Below are 19,882 nucleotides of genomic sequence, written 5' to 3'. Positions count from 1 at the left end.
TTTTTGCCTGCATCAAATCCCTTTTTCTTTAGCAAAAATTAATAGAAGTTGAGATAGATGCTGAAAGTGCTTGAAGCCTAAAGCTGATGGTGCCTGTATTTCGTGGTGTTGCAATAAGATTGAGAGTTTCTGGAAGACAGTGGGCAGCTCAGTTAAGTCCGACCCTGCATTATTCTTAGGGACGGACAAATCCGTCAGTTCCAGATTTTATTTTTCAAATATTAAATTTAGTTGTCCACATTTGGACATCAGTTTTCTTTCTTTAAAGTAACCACAAAGAAACTGATAAGCATTTCTCTTGATACATTCTTTTGTATGGAATTTCCCCTAAAATCCACACTTGGCAAGCAATTCTCCTTAATATAATTTTAATTTTATTGGCATTAACAGTGGCATTTTATGTATTATTTATTGCATTTATATCCCACCGTTTTCTCCAAGGAGCTAAAAGTGCTGTACATGGATCTCTCCTTCCTCGTTTAATCCCCACAACAACCCTTTTGGACAGGTTTGGCTGAGAGGCAGTGACTGGCCCAAAGTCACACAGCCAGGGGAAGATTTTAACTCTGGTCTCCCAGGTCCTCGTTCAACACTAACCACTGCACCACACTGCTCCCACCTTTCCCATATATACACAGCTTTTAAAGCATTTTTTGGGTTGTCAATTGCAAGATTAAATCTAACACAAATTTCAAAGGGTAGCTGTGTATCAAATTTGCACCCCCCAAACTGTGAATTAGGTGGGTTTATATAAAAAGGTGAACCAACTTTCTCCCCAATCTCTAGTCATTCTCGTTATCACCGAGACCCCTGTGCACATCACTCGGGAATTTCTATGCACCTCAAGGAACTTGATCTGGTTTGTTAAAACAGCTGCCACATTTCAGTTGCCTCCAACAGTCTTAATCCACCGTCGCTTAACAGGTGCAGAAACATGGTAGAAGCATTCATGGCAAAACTGACCAATTTCATTCATATAGAGAAATGCAAATGGACAGCAACTGTTGTTTGGGGAAAGCCTTGTGAGGCCTTTTTAAATTAGACAAATTCTCCGCAGTGATAATAGACACGTGGGGTTGCAGCGAACTATGTTCTACTCAGAGTAAACCCACTGAAATTGATGGGCCTAAGAGAGCCATGCCTGTTAACTTCCATGGGTCCACAGTGAGTTGGGCTGTGCCCAATGCTTACTCTTTTTTTGCTGTTCTGCTAGGGTCTTGCTGGAAGCATTTGGGGAATGTTATTTCACACTTGGTGTGTTTTCAAGGGTCCCCAGACATTAACAGTTGACGATGCCACAACGGATGCTACAGTTAATGATGGGACTCCCTCCCTGCTGAATTCCCCTAAACTCTGGCCCCCAAAAGCTCAACCCACTGACCTGCTGGCGTGGGCTGGAATTGCCCAGGATGTAGGTCCGGGGGAGCAGGTTCTCCCCAAGGCTGCTGCCTCCGGTACGGTAGCTGCGTGTGATGGTGAGGCTGGAAGAGGAAGAGCCAGAGGACAGGGTGCTGGTCGCAGCGTTGGTGGTACTGGCCCCCTTGTCTGCCGGCTGCCCGCAGGTGCCGCAAAGCACAGTGCGGGAACGCAGGTTGTACTCGCCTGGGTCGCCAGAGCCGCTGCAGTGGCTCTAGAGGAGGAGGAAGATCAGAAGCTGAACCACACAGAGAACAGGGATGGGGAACCAAACTGCCTGCCTGGGGCTGATGAGACGCTTGGCTCCAGGCAGGATGGTGGTTGCAGTCCACTGTCAGGAGTGCCACAGCTTCCCCATCTCCAACGCAGAGACAGAATCACCAAAACTTTCGATTAGAAGCGGAAAAAAAGTTTTGAAGGATAGCAACGGATGTTTTATTTATTCTTCTGAAGGGAAAAAGCAAAAGCCATGCACTAGGTTATGATTTGGGATCTGCGTATGTGCCTAACAGTGTGCAATTGAAAATTTTGCAGCAAATATTTAGAAAGTTTTTAAGAGGTGGAATTAATCCTATGGATGGGGGAGATTTGAAAGGGAATATTTTAAAAAGTATGCAAATTAATATCTTTTTAGCAATCCTTTAGAAGCAGGAAGGTGATATACGGGAGGAATTAAAAGGGTGGAGAACATCTGGTCCACCAGGGGGTCTAATTTGGCCCAAGAGGTCAATTCCCCTATACCTCAGCTACCTGTCCATCAACTGAGAGCAATGTGATATCAGCTGATGGAGGGGAGCGGAGGGTTCAATTCTGCATTGGCTGTGGGTGGCTGCAGCAGCAGAGCATATGCCCGCGCTGCCCAAGGCAGACGCACTTCCGAGGGGGATGGGGCAGGGCGGGGCGAGTGCCCTCCCAGGCTCAGGATAGCCGCGTGGGTGCCGGAGTGAGCCGCCCATGTCGGACATTCGATATGCTGCCCGCCCGCCACTTCCAAGCCTCCCCCACCTGTAAAAATGAAGGGGGTGGGGGGAATGCCGCTGGCAAAGCACCACAGCTCCCCCCTTCCCCCCGATGGCTCAGGGTAGGCTTGGGAGTTGCAGGCAGGTGGCACGCCAAATGTCACACCCCCTTAGCAAAGACACTATAAGAGTTTCGCTTCTGTTCTTGACAGTTGCTTAAAACGAATTATAGATGATTACATCCATGTGGACCAAACTGGCTTTATCCCAGTTTGGTCTCCATTTGGAAATTAGTAATATTAAGTATTAATAAGTATTATTGTTAGTAGTAGTAGTAGTAGTAAGTATAAACATCCTTAGCATCTTTCAGATGCTTGACTGTGTGGAATGGGCATTTCAAACTGGTTTAGTTAAAAACATGAAATTTGGCCCTAAATTTATGTATAGTCTTGGGGGTGAAATTAAGAATAAGTTTAGACTTTAAACAAATTGATCTCTGGGGTACAAGGCGAGGCCATCCCTGAGTTTGCTTGTGTTCCTTATGCACAGCAAAGAAGAGCTAACCAAGCTCATGGTTGCGATGCAAACATTTCTAAACTCTGGTGGGAGCAAACTTTTGAACATGCAAACTCAGGGGCTGCCACAAAAAAGGCCCTCTCTGGGGACACCACCAAACTTCTGGGGGATGCGGAACTAGCAAGAGGGCCCAACTCAGCTGATTTTAACACCAGAGAGGGGTCTGTAAGGAAGGAGGTGGTCTTCCAGGTATCTGGGACCTAAGTTATTTAGGGCTTTCAGTGCTAACATGAGCACCTTGAATTGGGCCTAGCAATGAACAGGTAACCAATGCAGCTGTTTTAAAATGGGGCTCTAAAATTATTGGTTGTAGAAAGTTTAGCAACTTGTCCTACTACAGAAATTGTCTCATAAGTTAAAATTAATGAGAGGACGGTGTAAACAGGATTCATTTCTATTTTCTCAGTTTGATTTTACTTTATTGACTAATAGACAAGAGATTGGAAGGTCAGTCTCCACAGCATTGAGTGTAACTGACTGAAATACAGTCTTGGACCAGGGATCTTCAGTTTAAAATATGGGTTTCAAACCTGCAAGGAAAGCGGAGAATGTGGTTCAGCACCTGGTAATATCCCCCCACGATTTGTACTGAATTAATGTACATGTCATACTATGAAATATAGGAGAAATGCATGTTTCAGCACTGTATTCATCTTGTTGGTGGGCTATTGTGCAAAAAACGATTTTTGCCTATGGTTTGCTGTTTTTTTCTTTTGTACTTTGGGGTAAGAGAGAAAGCTAACAAAAATTATAGACCAAATCAAAGGAGCACAGGAATCAGGACAGACCAAGCTAATACAGAGTACAGGGATGTGCTAAAATACAGGAAGAGAAGGGGGGAGAGGCAGGAGCCCCAGGCAAGAGCAGCATCCTATCGTGCTTCTGTGGGCTTTTAATGCCCTCCTTTATTAGGAGCATTGCAGTAGCACATGGAAGCCTTCCATGAGAGGGTGGGTCATGCCTGCTCTGCAGCCGCTCCCCCTGCTAGCAGAGAACCCCAGAAAACTCACATGATGGTGGTGGTGGTGGCGCCCATCCTCATCCTCATCATCTTCATCGTCATCATTGACAATCACGGTGCGCACCAGCTTCCGCATGGCCACTTCCTGCAGAGGGAAAACAAAGAAAGGATGTCAGGTGAGTTGCTGGCATGTTGATCTTTCAACTGGGCTTTATGTCAAAGAGGCTGTCAGGCAGACAGAGAGAACAATAACCTGGTCTTGGTACTAGGAAGAGGGGTTTGGGAGGAGTTAATTTGTCACCGTCTCTTAAACCTCTTTTAAAAAATGGGCATGTAACAGTCAACGGAGGAGTCACATCCACACTGGGAGCTATAGCTAAACGACAGTTCCCAGCACCCTTCACAAACTACAGTTCCCATAATTCTTTGGGGGAAGCCACCTGCTCTAGATAGATGGTGTTGAAGTGACCAGAGCAGTATCCTATAATTTAAATTAAGAGGTGGGGCACTCCAGGCCCTGAGACTCTGTCCAGGCCATACTCACCACCCACACTCTGAGAAGAAGAAAAGAAGAAGAGGAGGAGTTTGGGTTTGATATCCCGCTTTATCACTACCCGAAGGAGTCTCAAAGCGGCTAACATTCTCTTTTCCCTTCCTCCTCCACAACAAACACTCTGTGAGGTGAGTGGGGCTGAGAGACTTCAAAGAAGTGTGACTGGCCCAAGGTCACCCAGCAGCTGCATGTGGAGGAGCGGGGATGCGAACCCGGTTCACCAGATTATGAGTCCACCGCTCTTAACCACTACACCACACTGGCTCTCTTTTGCCTGGCAGGACTGGATCCCTGATAAAGCCTCTTTGCTCAGATGGGAGGAGGACAGGGGGAGATGTGCGTGTGGATGTTTTAACCTAGCCAACTGTACAGAGGAATGTGCCACACCGGTGGCTCCACCCATTTTTTGCTCTGCTTACCCCCCCCATGAGGAAATGCGTCCCTTGGGTGAAAAAGGTTGCCCCCCCCCAGCCCAATAAATTCACAGACATAACAGGAGGAAGAGGGGAACGTGAGAGCCATAAACAAAGAGCAATGTAATGGAGTCCTGGGCTTTGAACAGGAACAGCTCTGGCCTCACTGAGGAATAGCGGCCCCAACCATCCACCACAGGGTGCCTTACCTCTCCACTAGAGGTGAGAAGAGCAGTGCGCAAGCTGTCTCCAGTTCCCCACGAGCTCTGGGTTTTCCACACCATATCACTGGGAGGGTTGTGGGTCACCCCGGCACCAGAGGCCCAAATCTTAAATGGGGACAGAGAGGAAGAAGAGAAGTCAACAAGGGAGACGCCGACATACAACAGTGCTGCATATTGGAGGAGGTCCAGGGGGCTGCGCCACATCCATCCATCCATCCATCCATCCTCCTCACGCAGTCACTGGCCCCGTCCTGGGAATTATGCACTTGCAGCTACTCACCGTAACCAGCTGGCCTGCCTTCAAGGTGAACTTGGGGGGGAACCTGTAGGAGATGGGGGCCTCATCTCCATTCTGGCGCTTGATCTGCCAGTTTCCCAGGGACTGGTCCTAAAAAAAGACAGAAGAGGGATGGCCATGGTAAGTGTGTGCAGAAGTGGCACCTCTAGATGCGGACTTTTCTGGGTTTGTACGGACCCCTGGAACAAATTAAGTTCATATCCGGAGGGTCCACTGTATAACTCAGAATAATGTGAACTTTAATATATATATCCTCAGATCAGTCTTGAAGAGATATATACTATCTTACAGATTACTATTCAATGTCACCAGGTTCAAGAGTTCGAATGTAATGTAATTCGAATGAAGACCAGGGTACAGATTCTCTGTGTTAAATCTTGCAGTTGAGAAACTGTACGAGGAGGAGTCCGACAACGAGATGTTCGGATAAAATCTCTCTTTCAACACCCTTCTTCAGGCCAGTCCAAATTGAATAGTAATCTGTAAGATTGTATGTACAGTGGTGCCTCGCAAGACGAAAAGAATCCGTTCCGCGATTCTCTTCGTCTAGCGGTTTTTTCGTCTAGCGAAGCAAGCCCATTGACAGCTTAGCGGATTAGCGCTACAGCTGTCAAGCGGCTTCCAGCGATCAGCTGTTAAGCGGCTTATCAGCGGAACAGCTGATAAGCGGCTTAGCGGCTTAAGAAAAGGGCGGAAAAAGTGGGGAAAAACCGCGGGGGGATGCAAGATTTTTTTCGTCTTGCGAAGCAACCCCATAGGGGAATTCGTTTTACGAAGCGCTTCCAAAACAGAAAACCCTTTCGTCTAGCGGGTTTTTCGTCTTGCGAGGCGTTCGTCTTGCGGGGCACCACTGTATCTCTTCAAGATGGATCCGAGACTGTTGTTATATATTCTTTAAACTCATGTTATTCTGAGTTATAGTACGTGTTGCATTGAGATAATTCAGTGTGCAATATAATCCTATTTCTTATAGAGAGTGACGCTTGATGAGGTTCTATTCTCTGTATTCCTTCGTTGTTTGATGCTAGGAAATCTAAACAAAAGTGGCAGCTGATGCCCATTGAACTTGGTAGGACGGAAGGCAAGGAGCCCAACAGCAGGTGGCACCAGAGGCAATGGCAAGCAGAGACAAATAATTCTAGCCCTATCCCCACCCTTCCTGAGTTCTACAACAGCAGCACGGAGACTAAGCTGATGGGCATGCTAATGGCGCAAAATGCGCCTGGCACATGGCAAATTTTGAATGCGGCCGAGGACTGAAAAGCTCATCAAGATCTGCCTTATGGGCAGCTGAACATGCCCCTCTTCCTCCTGACCACCCCAGGATTTCTGCCAAGCAGCAAGGCACTCCCGCTCTCCCGCCCCCACCGCAAGGTAACTCACCTCATTCGACTTGTTCCTCAGGCGGACAAACTTCCCTGCCAGGTCTATTTCCTCCACAGCCACGCGGCCGCTGGTCCGGGCATGGTGGGAGTAGCTAGTGCGGCTCTCTCCATCCTCCAGCTTCCGCTTCTTGGAAGAGCTTTGCATAGAAGAGTGGGAGATGCGTGTCCTGGTGCCCCCCTTCTGGGATGTGGGGCTGGGGGAGAGACGCAGCCTGGGCGGGGGGAGAAGAGAGAGGAGAGGGTGTCAAGGTGACTTGTCTTCAGATGCATGCAGGAGCTGAAACTAAGAACCTAAGAGCCCTGGTGGATCAGCCCAATGGCCCATCTAATCCAGCATCCTGCCTCTTCGTTCTGCTCTTTTCTAAGAGCAGACCCATTTACCAAACTCTCCACTCAACCTACAGTTGGACCCTCCAACACAGAAAGAACAGGAGGCCACCGTCCAAGGGAGACCACCGTGTTTTGACTCCAGACCCCCTGGGTCAACTTTCCCAGCCCTGCACCTACCTCTCCTCCTCTCCCTCCAGGAGCTTGCGGTAGGCATTGATCTCCATGTCGAGGGCTAGCTTGATGTCCAACAGCTCCTGGTACTCATCCAGCTGCTGCTGCATGCGGGCTCGCATTTCTGCCATCTCCCGCTCCTTTTCGGACAGGATGCGGCGGCTGGTGTCGCGCTCCCGGGCAAGAGCGTCCTCCAGGTCACGCAGCTTCGCTTCCTTAGCAGAGAGCTGGGAAGGAGGAATAAGAGAGGAGCTGGTAGGTGGAGCAGGCCAACGGCACAAGGGGCATGAAGAAATTCACTAGATTCTCACAGGGGTTTGGAAATCAGAAAGGGCTTCGCTCAAATCCCTTAAGAGTTAAGTGGGGAGCGTTTCAATGCAATGTAGCCGTTACTCAGCTGGAGGAATAAGCCTCAGTTTAGAGCACTCTGGGCAAAGGCATTCAGCAGTGTCACAGTTTCATCCAGGGAGCCAACAGCACTCAGAGAGCACAGCACTGACCGCCTGTCCCTGTGACCCTTCCCGATCCCTCACCTGCTTCTGCAGCTGGCTCAGCTGCGCCGACAGGCTGTCGATGCGGATGCGAGTCTGCTGCAACTCTTCGTGGGCGGCCCCCGCCATGCTGCTGTTCCGCTCGGCTGACTGCTTGGCATTATCCAGCTGAAAAGGAAGATGGGCCGCGATGAGGCACAGAAGAAACTGGGCGTTCCAGGAAGGAGGACAGAAAGGAACATTCTGGGGCATGGGCTGCCTTTGTCTAAAGCAGCCTTTGCCAACCTTCTGGATGCTTTGAACCACAACTCCCAACATCCCCCAGCCAGCATGGCCATCTTGGGCTACAGCTGCCATCAGCCCCCAGCCAGCACTGGACATTAGTTTGCAGTGGGTTGGGAACACAGTTTAATATCTTTAACCTGCACCACAAGTGGAGGTGGTTTCTGGTTTTTTTTTACTTCTGGAAATCCAAACCAGTCACTGACGAATAATGGCTATCTGGGAGCTGTGATGGTATTTCAATGCAGCGTTTCAAAACAATTTTTAACAGCCCTGATTGTTGTACAAGAGAGAGAGGGAAATAGTGACTATGATAGTGTATTAGATATGGCCCAGTGTGCATAGACCACAATGCAGGGTTGTTGCAAACCACTCTTCTCTCAAGTTCAGTGCCGCATCCAACACACACAACTATCCGTAGACTATACTACAGGGCTGCTGCAATCCACTCCCTCACACCCAGCCTGCAAAATGGGGAGAACCACCCAGGACCATTGGAAGAGCAGTCCTTTGAATGCAGGCAACGGCTGACTGACGTGCGACCATGCACGTGCACACCAGGAAGGTGGCAGAAGCAGAGAAGGGCAGAGCAAGCAGACACACACAGTGTGTAATGTAGCCCCCGCACAAAAGGGGTCATTGCCTGTACTTCAAAAACTTGAACTCCTCGCATTTCCTACACCAAACAGGACCTAAATGAGAAATAGTTTTAACTCCTGGACTTTAATTCTAGCTTTTTAGTTGGGGCTGGTTGGGTGGAGAGATAATAGGTGCAAAAGGGAAAGCAGGGCTGGCCTAGGATGTTTTGCCACTTGAGGCAAGACAGACAATGCTGTCATGGTGCCTTCTTCTTCTCCTCCCCCTCTCCTGCAGCCTGCCCCCAGGAGGCTGGAGAGGAGCAGGCGGGCGGAGGTGGAGGCCCAATCTGCCACCTGAGGCGACTGCCTCACAGGTGTGCCAGCCCTGAATAGCTCCACAGTCTCTTAGGAGCAGGCTGCCCCTGCAGCGCAAACCAGAGGAAATAAACAAATAGGTTGGCACCAAAAGTAGTGTAAAAAGGCTCCATCTCTCTGGCCAAAGGTAAGGCGTTTAAGGCCAGGGTGGTACCTTGGAGCCGTAAGTCTTCTCCAGCTCTTCCTTGTACAGCCTGACTTGCATTTCGTGCTGGGCCCTCAGATCATGCAGGGCATCAGCCAGCTTGCTCTCGAACTCCCGCTGGCGCCCGTTGTCGATCTCCACCAGGCGGGTCTCGTGGCGGCGTTTGCTCTCGCGAAGCTCCTGCAGGAGAAGGCGGAAAGAAGAGTCATGGGGGACGAAGGCTATTAATGGCTGGAAGCCAGGGGCAGGGGGGGGGTCTTGTGCTCGGGTGCTGCTTCTGGGTTTCCCCAAACAACCTTCAGCCTTACAATGCAGGGACAGGAATTGTGGGCAAGCCCAGGGGGTTGGTGAGGGTATGTGCTGTTTTTTTGCAGGTTGCCCCACTCACCTCGCTGTAGATGTTCTTCTGGAACTCGAGCTCCTCCCTCAGGGTCTGCAGTCTGTTCTCCGCATCCACCCGTCGCAGCATCTCATCCTGAAGTTGCTTCTTGGCCTCAGCCAAAGCAGCTTCCAGCTGTGGAAAGATTGGCAGGGAGACGGGGTGGTATTAAAAAAAAGAGAATGGGAGAAGCATGTCAATGGGATGAAAGGTGGCGGCCTTTATATATGTCCACCCGAGCACTTGAATCCATGGAACTGGCCCTGTTACAGATGCCACATAATACTCATTCCACATTTGTAAGAAATCAATCTTTTAGTGTAGTAGGACTGTGGAATTCTCTGCCTGTTGGCATTGGCAGACGCCTTCACTGTACTCTTTTCAATGCCTGCTAAAATTGTTTTTGTTCTGGTACGCCTGTCCAGATTTGTAGTACACTGACCTGTTTTTCAATCTGGTTTTTAGTTCCTCTTTGACCTTATTCTAACGTTTTTAATAGCAATTATTGTTTCATTCTTTTTGCAAACCGCTTTGAGGTTTTCCCTTACAATCAAGCGATATATGCATTTTGTGAAATGAATAAATTATACTGGGGGCAGAATGAAGCTGTGGCTGGGCCAGGGACTACCATATTCCCCAAGCATTGTCTCTCAGATGGGCTGGGAAATTTCTAGGAGCACCCAGGTGCATTTCCACTTTGCCGGGATTCCAAAAAACAGCCCAAGAATACGAGCCAGCTCTGGCTTGACACTCTCATGGTTCACAGGGGAAGCTTCCCTCTGCAAAGCCAGGCCGTCTATCTGAAGTAGCACCGACAGCCAGAAGGTCTACCCCACATGCTTTCACCTGGAAGCATGAATCTGCTTTAAAATCTAAGCGGTATTGTTGGGTTTAAAGGACTGTCTTGCCCAGATGGCAGGTTGTGCTGCCATCTGCTGGCTGTTTTAAATCTTCATGGGATAGATTTCCTAACCTCAAGTGCTTCCCACTTCCCCCCACCCCCACAAAAAGGGTTCCGGTACAATTATGGACTAGGGTTGATGAAGGCAGGGGTTTATCAATTCACTATGGGGTGGGGAGAGGGAGGGGGAGCCAGCTTCCTCCTCGCTCTCCCATAACTGAAGAAATGAAAGTCAACAATGGAACGGGCTGGCAGACCAAAGAAAGCACAACACAATTGGCCAGGTGAGATTGCTTTCTTTTTAAAAGGTGGTTAGGATGAACTCATGGAAGAGCAGGAGATCTATCTGCAGCGGTTAACCATGAAAGCCAAGTGGAACCTCCAAAACCCAAGGCAGTCTACCCTGACTGTCAGACGCTGAAGTCAATTAACAGGCAACCAACAGTCACCCTCCGGGCCCTATGTGGGTGTGCTAAGAGGCAAACTGGCTGGCAGCTGCCGGAACAGAAAGCTGGCCCAAACAGCATTTTGGTCTGAGCCAGCAGAGGTCTTCCACATCCTTAAAGATTACACCATCTAGGGCAAGGATGGCCAAATTTGGCCCTCCAGCTGTTTTGGGACTACAACTCCCATCATCCCTAGCTTACAGGACCAGTGTCAGGGATGATGGGAATTATAGTCCCGAAACAGATGGAGACCCAAGTTTGGCCATGCCTGATCTAGGGTCAACTTCACAAGTCCACCCATCCCCAGTGGCGAAATTAGGGTCCACTGCAGAAAAACGTAAGATGAAGAGGGAAGGAGACTGCTGAGCTGGTGGTCCTCACCTTGGCCAGTTGCCCCCGCAGATCACGGAGCTCATTCTCCAAGTTGCGCTTCTCTCCCAAGGCAGTGGTGAGTGCTGCTTCCTTGGAGTTCAGCAAGGCCTCGACGTCCTTCAGGCGGGCTTGAGCAGTCAGCAGCTCCCCTTCCTTCTTGGTGTTCCTAAAACAAGGAAAAGAAGAAGGCACAGCTGTTAACCCAGACTGGAGAGAGGCTTGTCTTCACGGACCAAGGCACAAAAACCCCTAAACCAAGCCCCGGCGGTTTGTTATTATAAAAATGGCAAATGACAAAACTGTTACGGAAGTAATAAAATGGTTTGTCTGTTTTCTTTGTAAGTCAGTCTGCAATGAGTACGATTTCATAATATAATGCGTCAGTAAGCAGAAAATGCAACGCAAAGTTCTTAAGCTGCAAGATCGACAAGACACACTGAGCTTTGCTGGATCAGGACACAGAGCCACCCAGTCAAGCATCCCATTTCAAACGGTAGCTTGTCAGATGCCCTTAAGCAGGCACAGGCAAACCCGGCCCTCCAGATGTTTTGAGACTACAATTCCCATCATCCCTGACTGCTGGTCCTGCTAGCCAGGGATGATGGGATTTGTAGTCCCAAAACATCTGGAGGGCCGAGTTTGCCTATGCCTGCCCTTAAGGAAGACCTCCAACAAAGGTATGGAGCTAGCAGCCTGTCCCTGCTGTTCACCCTTAGCAACTGGTATCCACATCTAGACTACCTCTGGATTTGGAGGTTCTATAAGAAACAACATCAATCAATAACACTGTCTCCCACCTCTGTGAAGTTGCCTAGTCCCTCTTTGAAGGCGCTCTGAGCCACCAGCCATCACATTTCCAGAAAATTCCATTTTCTGCACCTGAACCTCACGTTTCACTAAAACAACCAATTATGAGAAGTTCTTTCTATCCACTTTTGCCACAAGCCTAGTTTTATAAACTCTCCTCATGTCTCCACTTAGCCTTCCCCTGCCCCCAGGAAGGGAGGAAACTGGGAGACATGCAATGCGGCACAGACAAGCGTTCTGAAACCAGGTGCCCTCCAGGTGTCCAGGTTACAACTTTTGCAGTCCAAAACATTGTGAAGGCTGTTGTAGGCTACTGTGACCCTATCCTCTTGCAAGTGTGTTTAGAAATATGTATGACTATTTTAGATTAATCCACTAAAGCTTTTGTTGATTAATCTACCAAGGTCAATTTTAGAAGTTGAAGGCACAGGTTAGTTTTCCATGACTCCTTTGGTTCTGGTGTGTTACTGTCACAGATAAAGGGGAGAAAAATAAGACTAAAGGAGGACTTCCCTCCTAACACAGAGGTGTAGCCCCTTACATATTAAATGTCAAATTTTCTTAACTGCCTTTAAAAAGAGAGAGATTAATGTGTGTATTTAGAAGTTTTGGCAATACAGTGGTACCTTGGTTCTCAAATGCCTTGGTACTCAAACAACTTGGAACCCAAACACTGCAAGTAAGTGTTCCGGTTTGAGAACTTCATTCGGAAGCCAAACGTGCTCCGTTTTGAGTGTTACACTTCCGATTTGAGTGTTATGCTGAGGTCTGTGTTTTTGCTTTTTATTTTGCTTTTTTGTTTTTGCGGCTCTTATTGTTTTGTTTTTGTGACTGTGTGGAACCCAGTTCAACTGCTAATTAATTGATTGTGTGACTGCAGTACATTGCTTACTGCTTTCATTTTATGAATCAATCGTCTTGTTAGATAGTAAAATTCAGGTCAAATTGCTGTTTTAGGGGTTGTTTTTAAAAGTCTGGAATGGATTAATCTATTTTGCATTACTTTCTATGGGAAAGTGCGCTTTGGTTTTGGAACGGACTTCTGGAACGGATTAAGTTTGAGAACCAAGGTACCACTGTATGCAAATTTAATCAATCAAGGTGTGTATTAGCAGATAATCTGGTTGGCTGACAGCCCTTAAACACTTTGATGGAGCTTTTCATGTTCCTCAGTTCTAAACAGGGAGGTTTTGGGTCTCCCTGCCTGGCTGGGAGGCTCACCACAACCTGAGCATCTTTGGGAAAGTGGTGCAGGAAAGTTTTTACACCAACCTGTTGCAGGTGGCCTAAGAGGGAGAGATGGGTAATTCTAAGTCGCAAAGCTCCCTAGTTGACCTTGTGGACTAATCAACAGTGTCAGCCTGGCTTACCTCTCACAGTTGTTGTGAGGGTAACTGGGGGTGTTGAAACATTTAAGCTGGTTTTAGTTCCTTGAAGGAAGAGAAAATGTAATATGAGATGGTGTGAAGGGAGATTACAAATCTAATTAAAAAGGCCAGCAAATAATTTCTCAGGAACCACTGCATACCAGATAAAGAAAACTCCTACTCCAAGAAGAGGGAAAAACTGGGCCTCAAGATCTTTTTATTTGGGTTATAGATATATATATATTTTAAAAGGAGGGAGACGGAGAAAGCTATAAATAAGGCTGAGGCAAGAGAAAATCCAAACGTTGGTCGTCAGCTCAGATCCAAGTTTCCATTACTCGCTTACATTCCATTATATTTTGCTTTATTTTCTTTCCCCTCCCCTGCCAAGGAAGACAGAAGACCAAGAAACAGAAACACAGCTGCTTAAAAAAGCATCACCCACCAAACAGATGACGGCTGGGGGGAGGCGTACTAAAGAAAAGTCAGAGCTGCAGACAGAACCATCCTGCCTGGCTGGAATGTTATGAACAAGGGAGTCCCTCTTAGCCGATCAAATTCCACAGCTGAGCTCATCTCCAACATTTGGTTGACAGGACAGCAGGCTATGGGGATTCACAAGTCACTCAGAGCATGTGCAGAGTGCTTATTATTACTAAACATATTACTTGCTTTTTTAAAAACCAAGGTAGCCTAAACCTACTTGCAACAACAAATAAACTACCATGCATTAAGACCAGCATGAAACAGAGCACAGAAAAATCTAACACACATTCCTGATTTTAAAAGGTAGGATTAAGATGGTTTGAGTATATAACAGCTTTGATCATCCACCTCTGTGATAATCCTGCTACACCCTTGTTTGTGTGCCGCCTCCACAACGGTCTGGAGGGTGGCAGCACAAGAACAGACCTTTTCTGTGGTGGCTCCCCATTTGTGGAATGCTCGCCACCCAGGAAGATTCACCTTGAACCTTTGTTACATCCCTTTAGGCTCCAGGCAAAAAGATTCCTGGTCTCCCAGGATTTAGCTAATTAATCAATCTATGACCTTTTACACTTGGGGTGTGTATGTTGTTGTTGTTATTACGGTGTGTGTTTTTGTGTTTTTAATATTGTAAACAGCCCTGTGATCCTGGAATGAAGTGTGGCATATAAATCTTTTAAAAATGCATAAATAAAATTGAAATGGGAAGATTTGCTCACCCCTCACCAGTGACTGGTTACCCTTACCATTTGGGAACATGATACCTGAGGGATCTGAGGGTGCACAGGATGGGCTCTCCAAGCTATGGAGCCTCTAGCTAAAAGCAGAAATGCAGGGCTGGCGAGGTTTGTTCATGGGCAGGTGAGTCAGTTTCGCCCAGCCCAGCCCTGTTTACTGCAACAACAAAGAGCGGATCCCCCAGGGGCCTTTCCCAATCCTGAGGATACGCTGAGTCAGAAACCCCACTTGTGTGCGCCCTTTCCACTGAGCCACAGTCAAAGATCTGTAAAAATTTCCTCCCTTAAAACTAGACTGCTTGTCTGATCTGGGGAAGGTGAGACACCCAACCTGAAATCTTGCTTGTCAACAGAAAACAGGGTAACAGAAGCATGTATTTGTATCCGGACAAATAATAGCAAGAACACAGGGCATAATGAAATACAAGCATAGTTCGGAGAGGCTATTTCTGGAAGTCCACTTTTGTCTGGGCAGACTTTTGTCTGGGCAGACCAACTTCTCTCCTGGATTGCCTTCCAGGGAAATCAGCTTTCTGAATTTTACCAGCAGAAGCAGGCTCCGAACAGCACCTCTACTAAAGAGTTTTTCAATGCCTAAATAACTGACTCTCCTTTTTTTAAGAAGGGGAGAATGAGTGTACATTAAAATAATACAATGCAGCACTTTTAAGAGTGTAAAACTGGGTATTTCTTTAAAGCATTGTGGCAGGAGACGAGAAGACAGAATACCCCAACCACATTTGTTTTTGCTGGGCGATGTATCTTGCCACATGTCAGAAAACGTAGAGGAAGGCCAGGCTGGATTTGTCGGGAGCCAAGGGAAATCCCAGAGACATGGTGGCTCCCGATTTGAATGCAAGTTCATACAGGTGCCAATTATTTTACAATTGCTTTTATAGACAGTCTGTGGTCTGTTGTATTATATAATTTCTTAGTATGGCCTTGAAGCTCAACTTTATGAGCAAAAGTTCAAGACAACAGCATTACTAGCAAGAAGAAAAGTGAAATTAAAGAAGTTAAATAAAATAACTTCGCTCTCAACAGTTCACTTTCCTCTGTTTATTTTCCTCCTCTTAGTCATAAGTAACATTCCAGGTCAACATCTAGGACAAATAAGGCATGAACAGCAGTTCTAGAGGAATGCTCCCCTCCAACATTCAAGCTTGGTGTTTTGTTTTTTTTAAGAAAAAAGAAAAAAAAAGCAAAGAAATGACAAACTAGGTTGCAAAAGGCCACCAGGCACTGCTTATCAGCAGAGGACATCGAGACTTTTTGCACAGACAAGATTCCACTGAGCATGGCAAACTCTGTTTTTGTAGCACATAAGTATTTTGCCTGGCCAGAGAACCTTAAGCTCCATTTTGCAAAAAGGAAGAGGCATTTCTAATCCTCATGATTAGTATTCTCTCCTAAATCGGTATCAAAACTACACGGCTTGCCTATCAAGAGGTGTGTTCTCTGAAATGGGGACCCCCAGCAGCCATCCTGGTTCTATTTCTTCAAAAGCATTTCCAGCACAAGTCAAAAATCAGCCATTTTCCTTTTGTGTGGCTACACCAGAACAGGTGGGTTCCCCTCCAGACCTGAAAAGGGAAACAGCATATCCCCAGCTTAGCCACAGAGATTGAAATCATTCGTTTCCTAATCATGAGGCAAATTGTAAAGGCAGGGAGGCGTTTCTATTTTAAGTTCTTCTTGAGTTGGGGAGATTTCCCTCCTGGCTAAGTTTATAAAGCTGGCACCAAACTGACCATCCAAGCTTAATCTCAAACAATCAGTGAGTTTCCTTCCCGTCACTCAGCAGACCTGCTGCCAAAAACCAACTGACCGGTTAGCACAGAAATGTCTTCAAGGCTCAGCATCCTAGCAAAGCTCTTGGCAGAGAGCCCTCGTCCACCTCGCCCTTTGCTTCATTCTAGCTGCACCTCCTTTGCTGCAACGCAGAGGAAGGATCAGCAACCGTACAGCCCTTGGGCCAGATCAGGCCCACCGATGGTGCCATCAGGAGGTGGGGGGCAGAAGGAACAGTGGGCATGAAGATGGGACACTCACTGACAGGCAACTGGGGGCTAGAGAGACACTCTGGTTGACTCTGCCATCTCCCTTCTCAAAGTAACCCTCCAACTAGACCAGTGTTTCCCAAACGTTTTTGGGCAACGGCACACCTGTTTACTGAAAAAAAATCTCGCGGCACACCACCATTAAAGCCCCGCCCCGTGACGTCAGCGCGCAGCGTCACGCCGGGAGGGACGCACAAAAGTGAAAGTTTTTTCCCTCCCCCTTGCTGGGGAACCTCCAAGCTTTGGGGGTGGGAGGAGGCAGCAGAGCGAGGGACTGAGGGACGGCGGCAACTGAGGCGGCGGCGGCTGAGGCAGAGCTGGGAAGGGGGTTTCCAGGGGACACGGCAGCTCCTCGAAAGGCTTCTCTCAGCTGCGCTCAATCCGCCTCGGAGAGGATTTCCCCTCCGGTCCCATGCGTTCGTTTGGGGCATCGCTCCGGCTGCTCCCTCTCCCGCCGCGCAGGAGCGATGCCTCTCTCTGGCTCTCCCTCCGCGCAGGCTGAGGGAGGGAGGGAGGGGCGCGTGTGACCCGTCTCTGCTGGGAGACCAAACCCAGCGAGGCAGAGTCGCGCGGAGGCGCCCAGGCAGCGCTGCCGGCTGCGAGGAGGAGCGCCAGGCAGCAGCAGGAGGCGCGGCCTCTCCTCGCCGCCGCCGCCCCGCCTCTCGCCGCCCGACTCGCCCGCCTCCCTCCAGGCATCTCGCGGCACACGAGGCAACGTCTCACGGCACACTCGTGTGCCGCGGAACACCGGTTGGGAAACACTGAACTAGACAATCATTTGGACTCCTGCCCTTCAACGTCCATCCTCGAGCCCCCCCAACCCCCAGTAAAGCCCCTTCCAGTAGAATCAGCTGAAATCAGGCTCCCTTTGATTTCTCCTCTCCTAAATATCCTCAGCAGCCATTCCAATTGTTCAGCTATGTAACCGTTGTAATAACCAGTACAGTGGTACCTTGGTTTACATACGCTTCAGGTTACATATGCTTCAGGTTACAGACTCCGCTAACCCAGAAATATTACCTTGGGTTAAGAACTTTGCTTCAGGGTGAGAACAGAAATCGTGCTCCGGCGGCGCGGCAGCAGCAGGAGGGCCCATTTAGCTAAAGTAGTGCTTCAGGTTAAGAACAGTTTCAGGTTAAGTACGGACCTCCAGAACGAATTAAGTAGTTAACCTGAGGTACCACTGTACCTGAATTTGCTTTCCTCCCCTCTTCCCTCCAAACTCTTTTTCCTTTTGTGTTGTTCAGATCTATTAGATTGTTCATGCGTGGCAGAAACTGTGTCCAGTGCTTAGAAATTTTTTGATGCTTTATGAACGATGGTTGTTGTTGTTCTTTCTGTCCCAGAAAGTCAGATGTTACACGGGAGGGACAACCATCACCAGGTTCTGTTAACAGAATGTTTGCTGCAGGGGGACCACAGTTCCATGAGCAAACATTTTTTTGGCACGGCAGAGATATGACGGAGGAGGGGGTGGGATGTGTGGATTGGAACAAGACACTTGTCGGGAACAAGCACATAAAATTGAATCAAAAGGGAAGGAGCGCTGGCAGAGTTTGGGTTTTTGACATCCCTGGTGGTGTCTCTGGAAAAGAATCCCATCAAAAGCAGGAAAGGGACAGGGCACGGGAGATCCTGTTGTTTCTGGAGAGACGCGGTTGCGACCCAGGCCCATCCAAGTGGCTCTGACTCACCCATTCTTTTTCGGTACCAAGGGCTCCACTGCCAAGCCACCAGGGATGTGCCACATGGGACAGAAACGTGAGCACGCGCCACCAGCTTTCTGTCGGAGCCAGCTGGACAGGATTCAGGATTGAGGGCGTGGCCCTACTGAAGGCGATAAAAGATGTTTGCTGCCACTGGTACAGCAAGGGCCACACCCAAAAGGCCCCAGAAAAAAGTCAAGAGGGGATTTGCAGCTCTCACCTTCCAGATTTCCAATTGCATGTGGAGTCCCTGAACCCTCAGAAAGGAAGCAAAAAAAATTTCCTGCTGTTTTCATTGAAGATTAAGGAGTTGGAAGTGGAGAATTAAGTGAAAGTTTAAAGGGGGGGCTAAATTCAATGATCTGATGTGCAACAAGCAAGCCCTCACAAATAAAAGCAGTAGGGATCTATTCATAGCTAGAAGCTTCATCTTCAGCTGATCAAAAGCACAGACAAAGAGGGCTCTTGCACCCAGAGGTCACAGCAGGAAACAAACCCAAATTTAAATGGGTTTTTTGCAGTGCCAAAAACGAGAGCAACTTTTAAAAGTTTCACAAGTCTCTTTAGGAAGAGCTTTAGCCTCGGATGCCTCCACCTGTGCTGCAGCAGAACACTGCCTGTATTTTGACAACTTGCCATGGTTTGCTTTCAAGCCAGAAAAAGGAATAAGGAGGTCTGCAGACTAGTGACGTGTTTTAGTTGCATGTCATTTTCATGAACAGCAGGCACAGCACATGGTGGATACACTAAACTAGATTAAACTGTTGTCCTGCAACACAAGCCAATATACTCACGCAAGTAACTAAGCTCCTTTGTCTGTCGTTTCTAATCTTTAAAGGGTGCCCCTCCTCACATGTGCAAAACAGTCTCAATTTTAATGAGGACTAGAAGCTTCCCCGCCCCGCCAAAAATAAATAAAGAATACTAGACTAGATTCTTGTACTACGAATCCTGCGGATCACACTGAATCTGTTCAGAGGGCGAGAGGAGCCGCCTGAAGCGCCGGGGTTAAAAATAATTCCCTGCTCTTTTGCTGAAACCTAGGCGGCGTGTAAATATATATATTTACACCGTCTGCGTATAATCTTTAGTGTTACTGTAACAAAATGCGCAAGCAATCCGTGCAGCTGCGGCCTGCTTCAATTTATCAAGCACAGGAAACGCGATATTAAATAGTACACTGAGGGAGGGAAAGGAACAATAAGCGAAGTCTTGGCTGGAATCGTCTCCCCGCCTCCCACTCCCCGGCCAACGCCTCTGTTCCGGCCCCACCCGGCGGGGCTGAGTCATCCCCGCCGCTCCGTCCGCAAATGGAAGTCGGGCCGGCCTGGCCCTGGCAACGCCGCAGATGGCGCGAGCGGGGCCGGGAAGGGAAACGGGACTCGAGGCGCTCTCCGGCCCCCGCGCAATGACGCCTCGGAAGAAATGACTCAAAGGGACGGACGGCCTTTGCGCGCGCCAACC

At 48.3% G+C, this 19,882-nt stretch overlaps 1 protein-coding gene and 1 long non-coding RNA gene across 5 annotated transcripts in view; both read right to left on the bottom strand.

Moving 5' to 3' along the window:
• Positions 1-19,882, bottom strand: part of LMNA (lamin A/C) — a 44,401-nt gene that overhangs the window by 3,786 nt on the left and 20,733 nt on the right. Inside the window, exons 2-11 of one of the 4 annotated variants that reach the window (XM_081892376.1) lie at positions 11,265-11,421; positions 9,546-9,671; positions 9,167-9,337; positions 7,820-7,945; positions 7,293-7,513; positions 6,784-6,997; positions 5,383-5,490; positions 5,088-5,207; positions 3,965-4,057; positions 1,382-1,630 (exon numbers count right to left, since the gene is read on the bottom strand). In XM_081892376.1, the coding sequence (XP_081748502.1) occupies positions 1,382-1,630; positions 3,965-4,057; positions 5,088-5,207; positions 5,383-5,490; positions 6,784-6,997; positions 7,293-7,513; positions 7,820-7,945; positions 9,167-9,337; positions 9,546-9,671; positions 11,265-11,421 (1,585 nt within the window). Of the gene's footprint in view, positions 1-1,381; positions 1,631-1,827; positions 3,482-3,961; positions 4,058-5,087; positions 5,208-5,382; positions 5,491-6,783; positions 6,998-7,292; positions 7,514-7,819; positions 7,946-9,166; positions 9,338-9,545; positions 9,672-11,264; positions 11,422-19,882 lie in introns of those variants that run through there. The other 3 variants (XM_081892379.1, XM_081892377.1, XM_081892378.1) reach the window with 3 other exon arrangements.
• LOC309358353 lies at positions 15,846-17,613 on the bottom strand. Its single transcript, XR_014163467.1, has 2 exons — positions 17,473-17,613; positions 15,846-16,770 (listed from the first exon to the last, which is right to left on the bottom strand). It is a non-coding gene; the product is annotated as an uncharacterized lncRNA (long non-coding RNA).

This window comes from Podarcis melisellensis, assembly GCF_964234715.1.
Source record: "Podarcis melisellensis genome assembly, chromosome: 16".
In the NCBI taxonomy this organism is placed as follows: domain Eukaryota; kingdom Metazoa; phylum Chordata; class Lepidosauria; order Squamata; family Lacertidae; genus Podarcis; species Podarcis melisellensis.
Note: the sequence above shows the minus strand (reverse complement) of the source record. Positions and strands in the feature narration are given on the sequence as shown.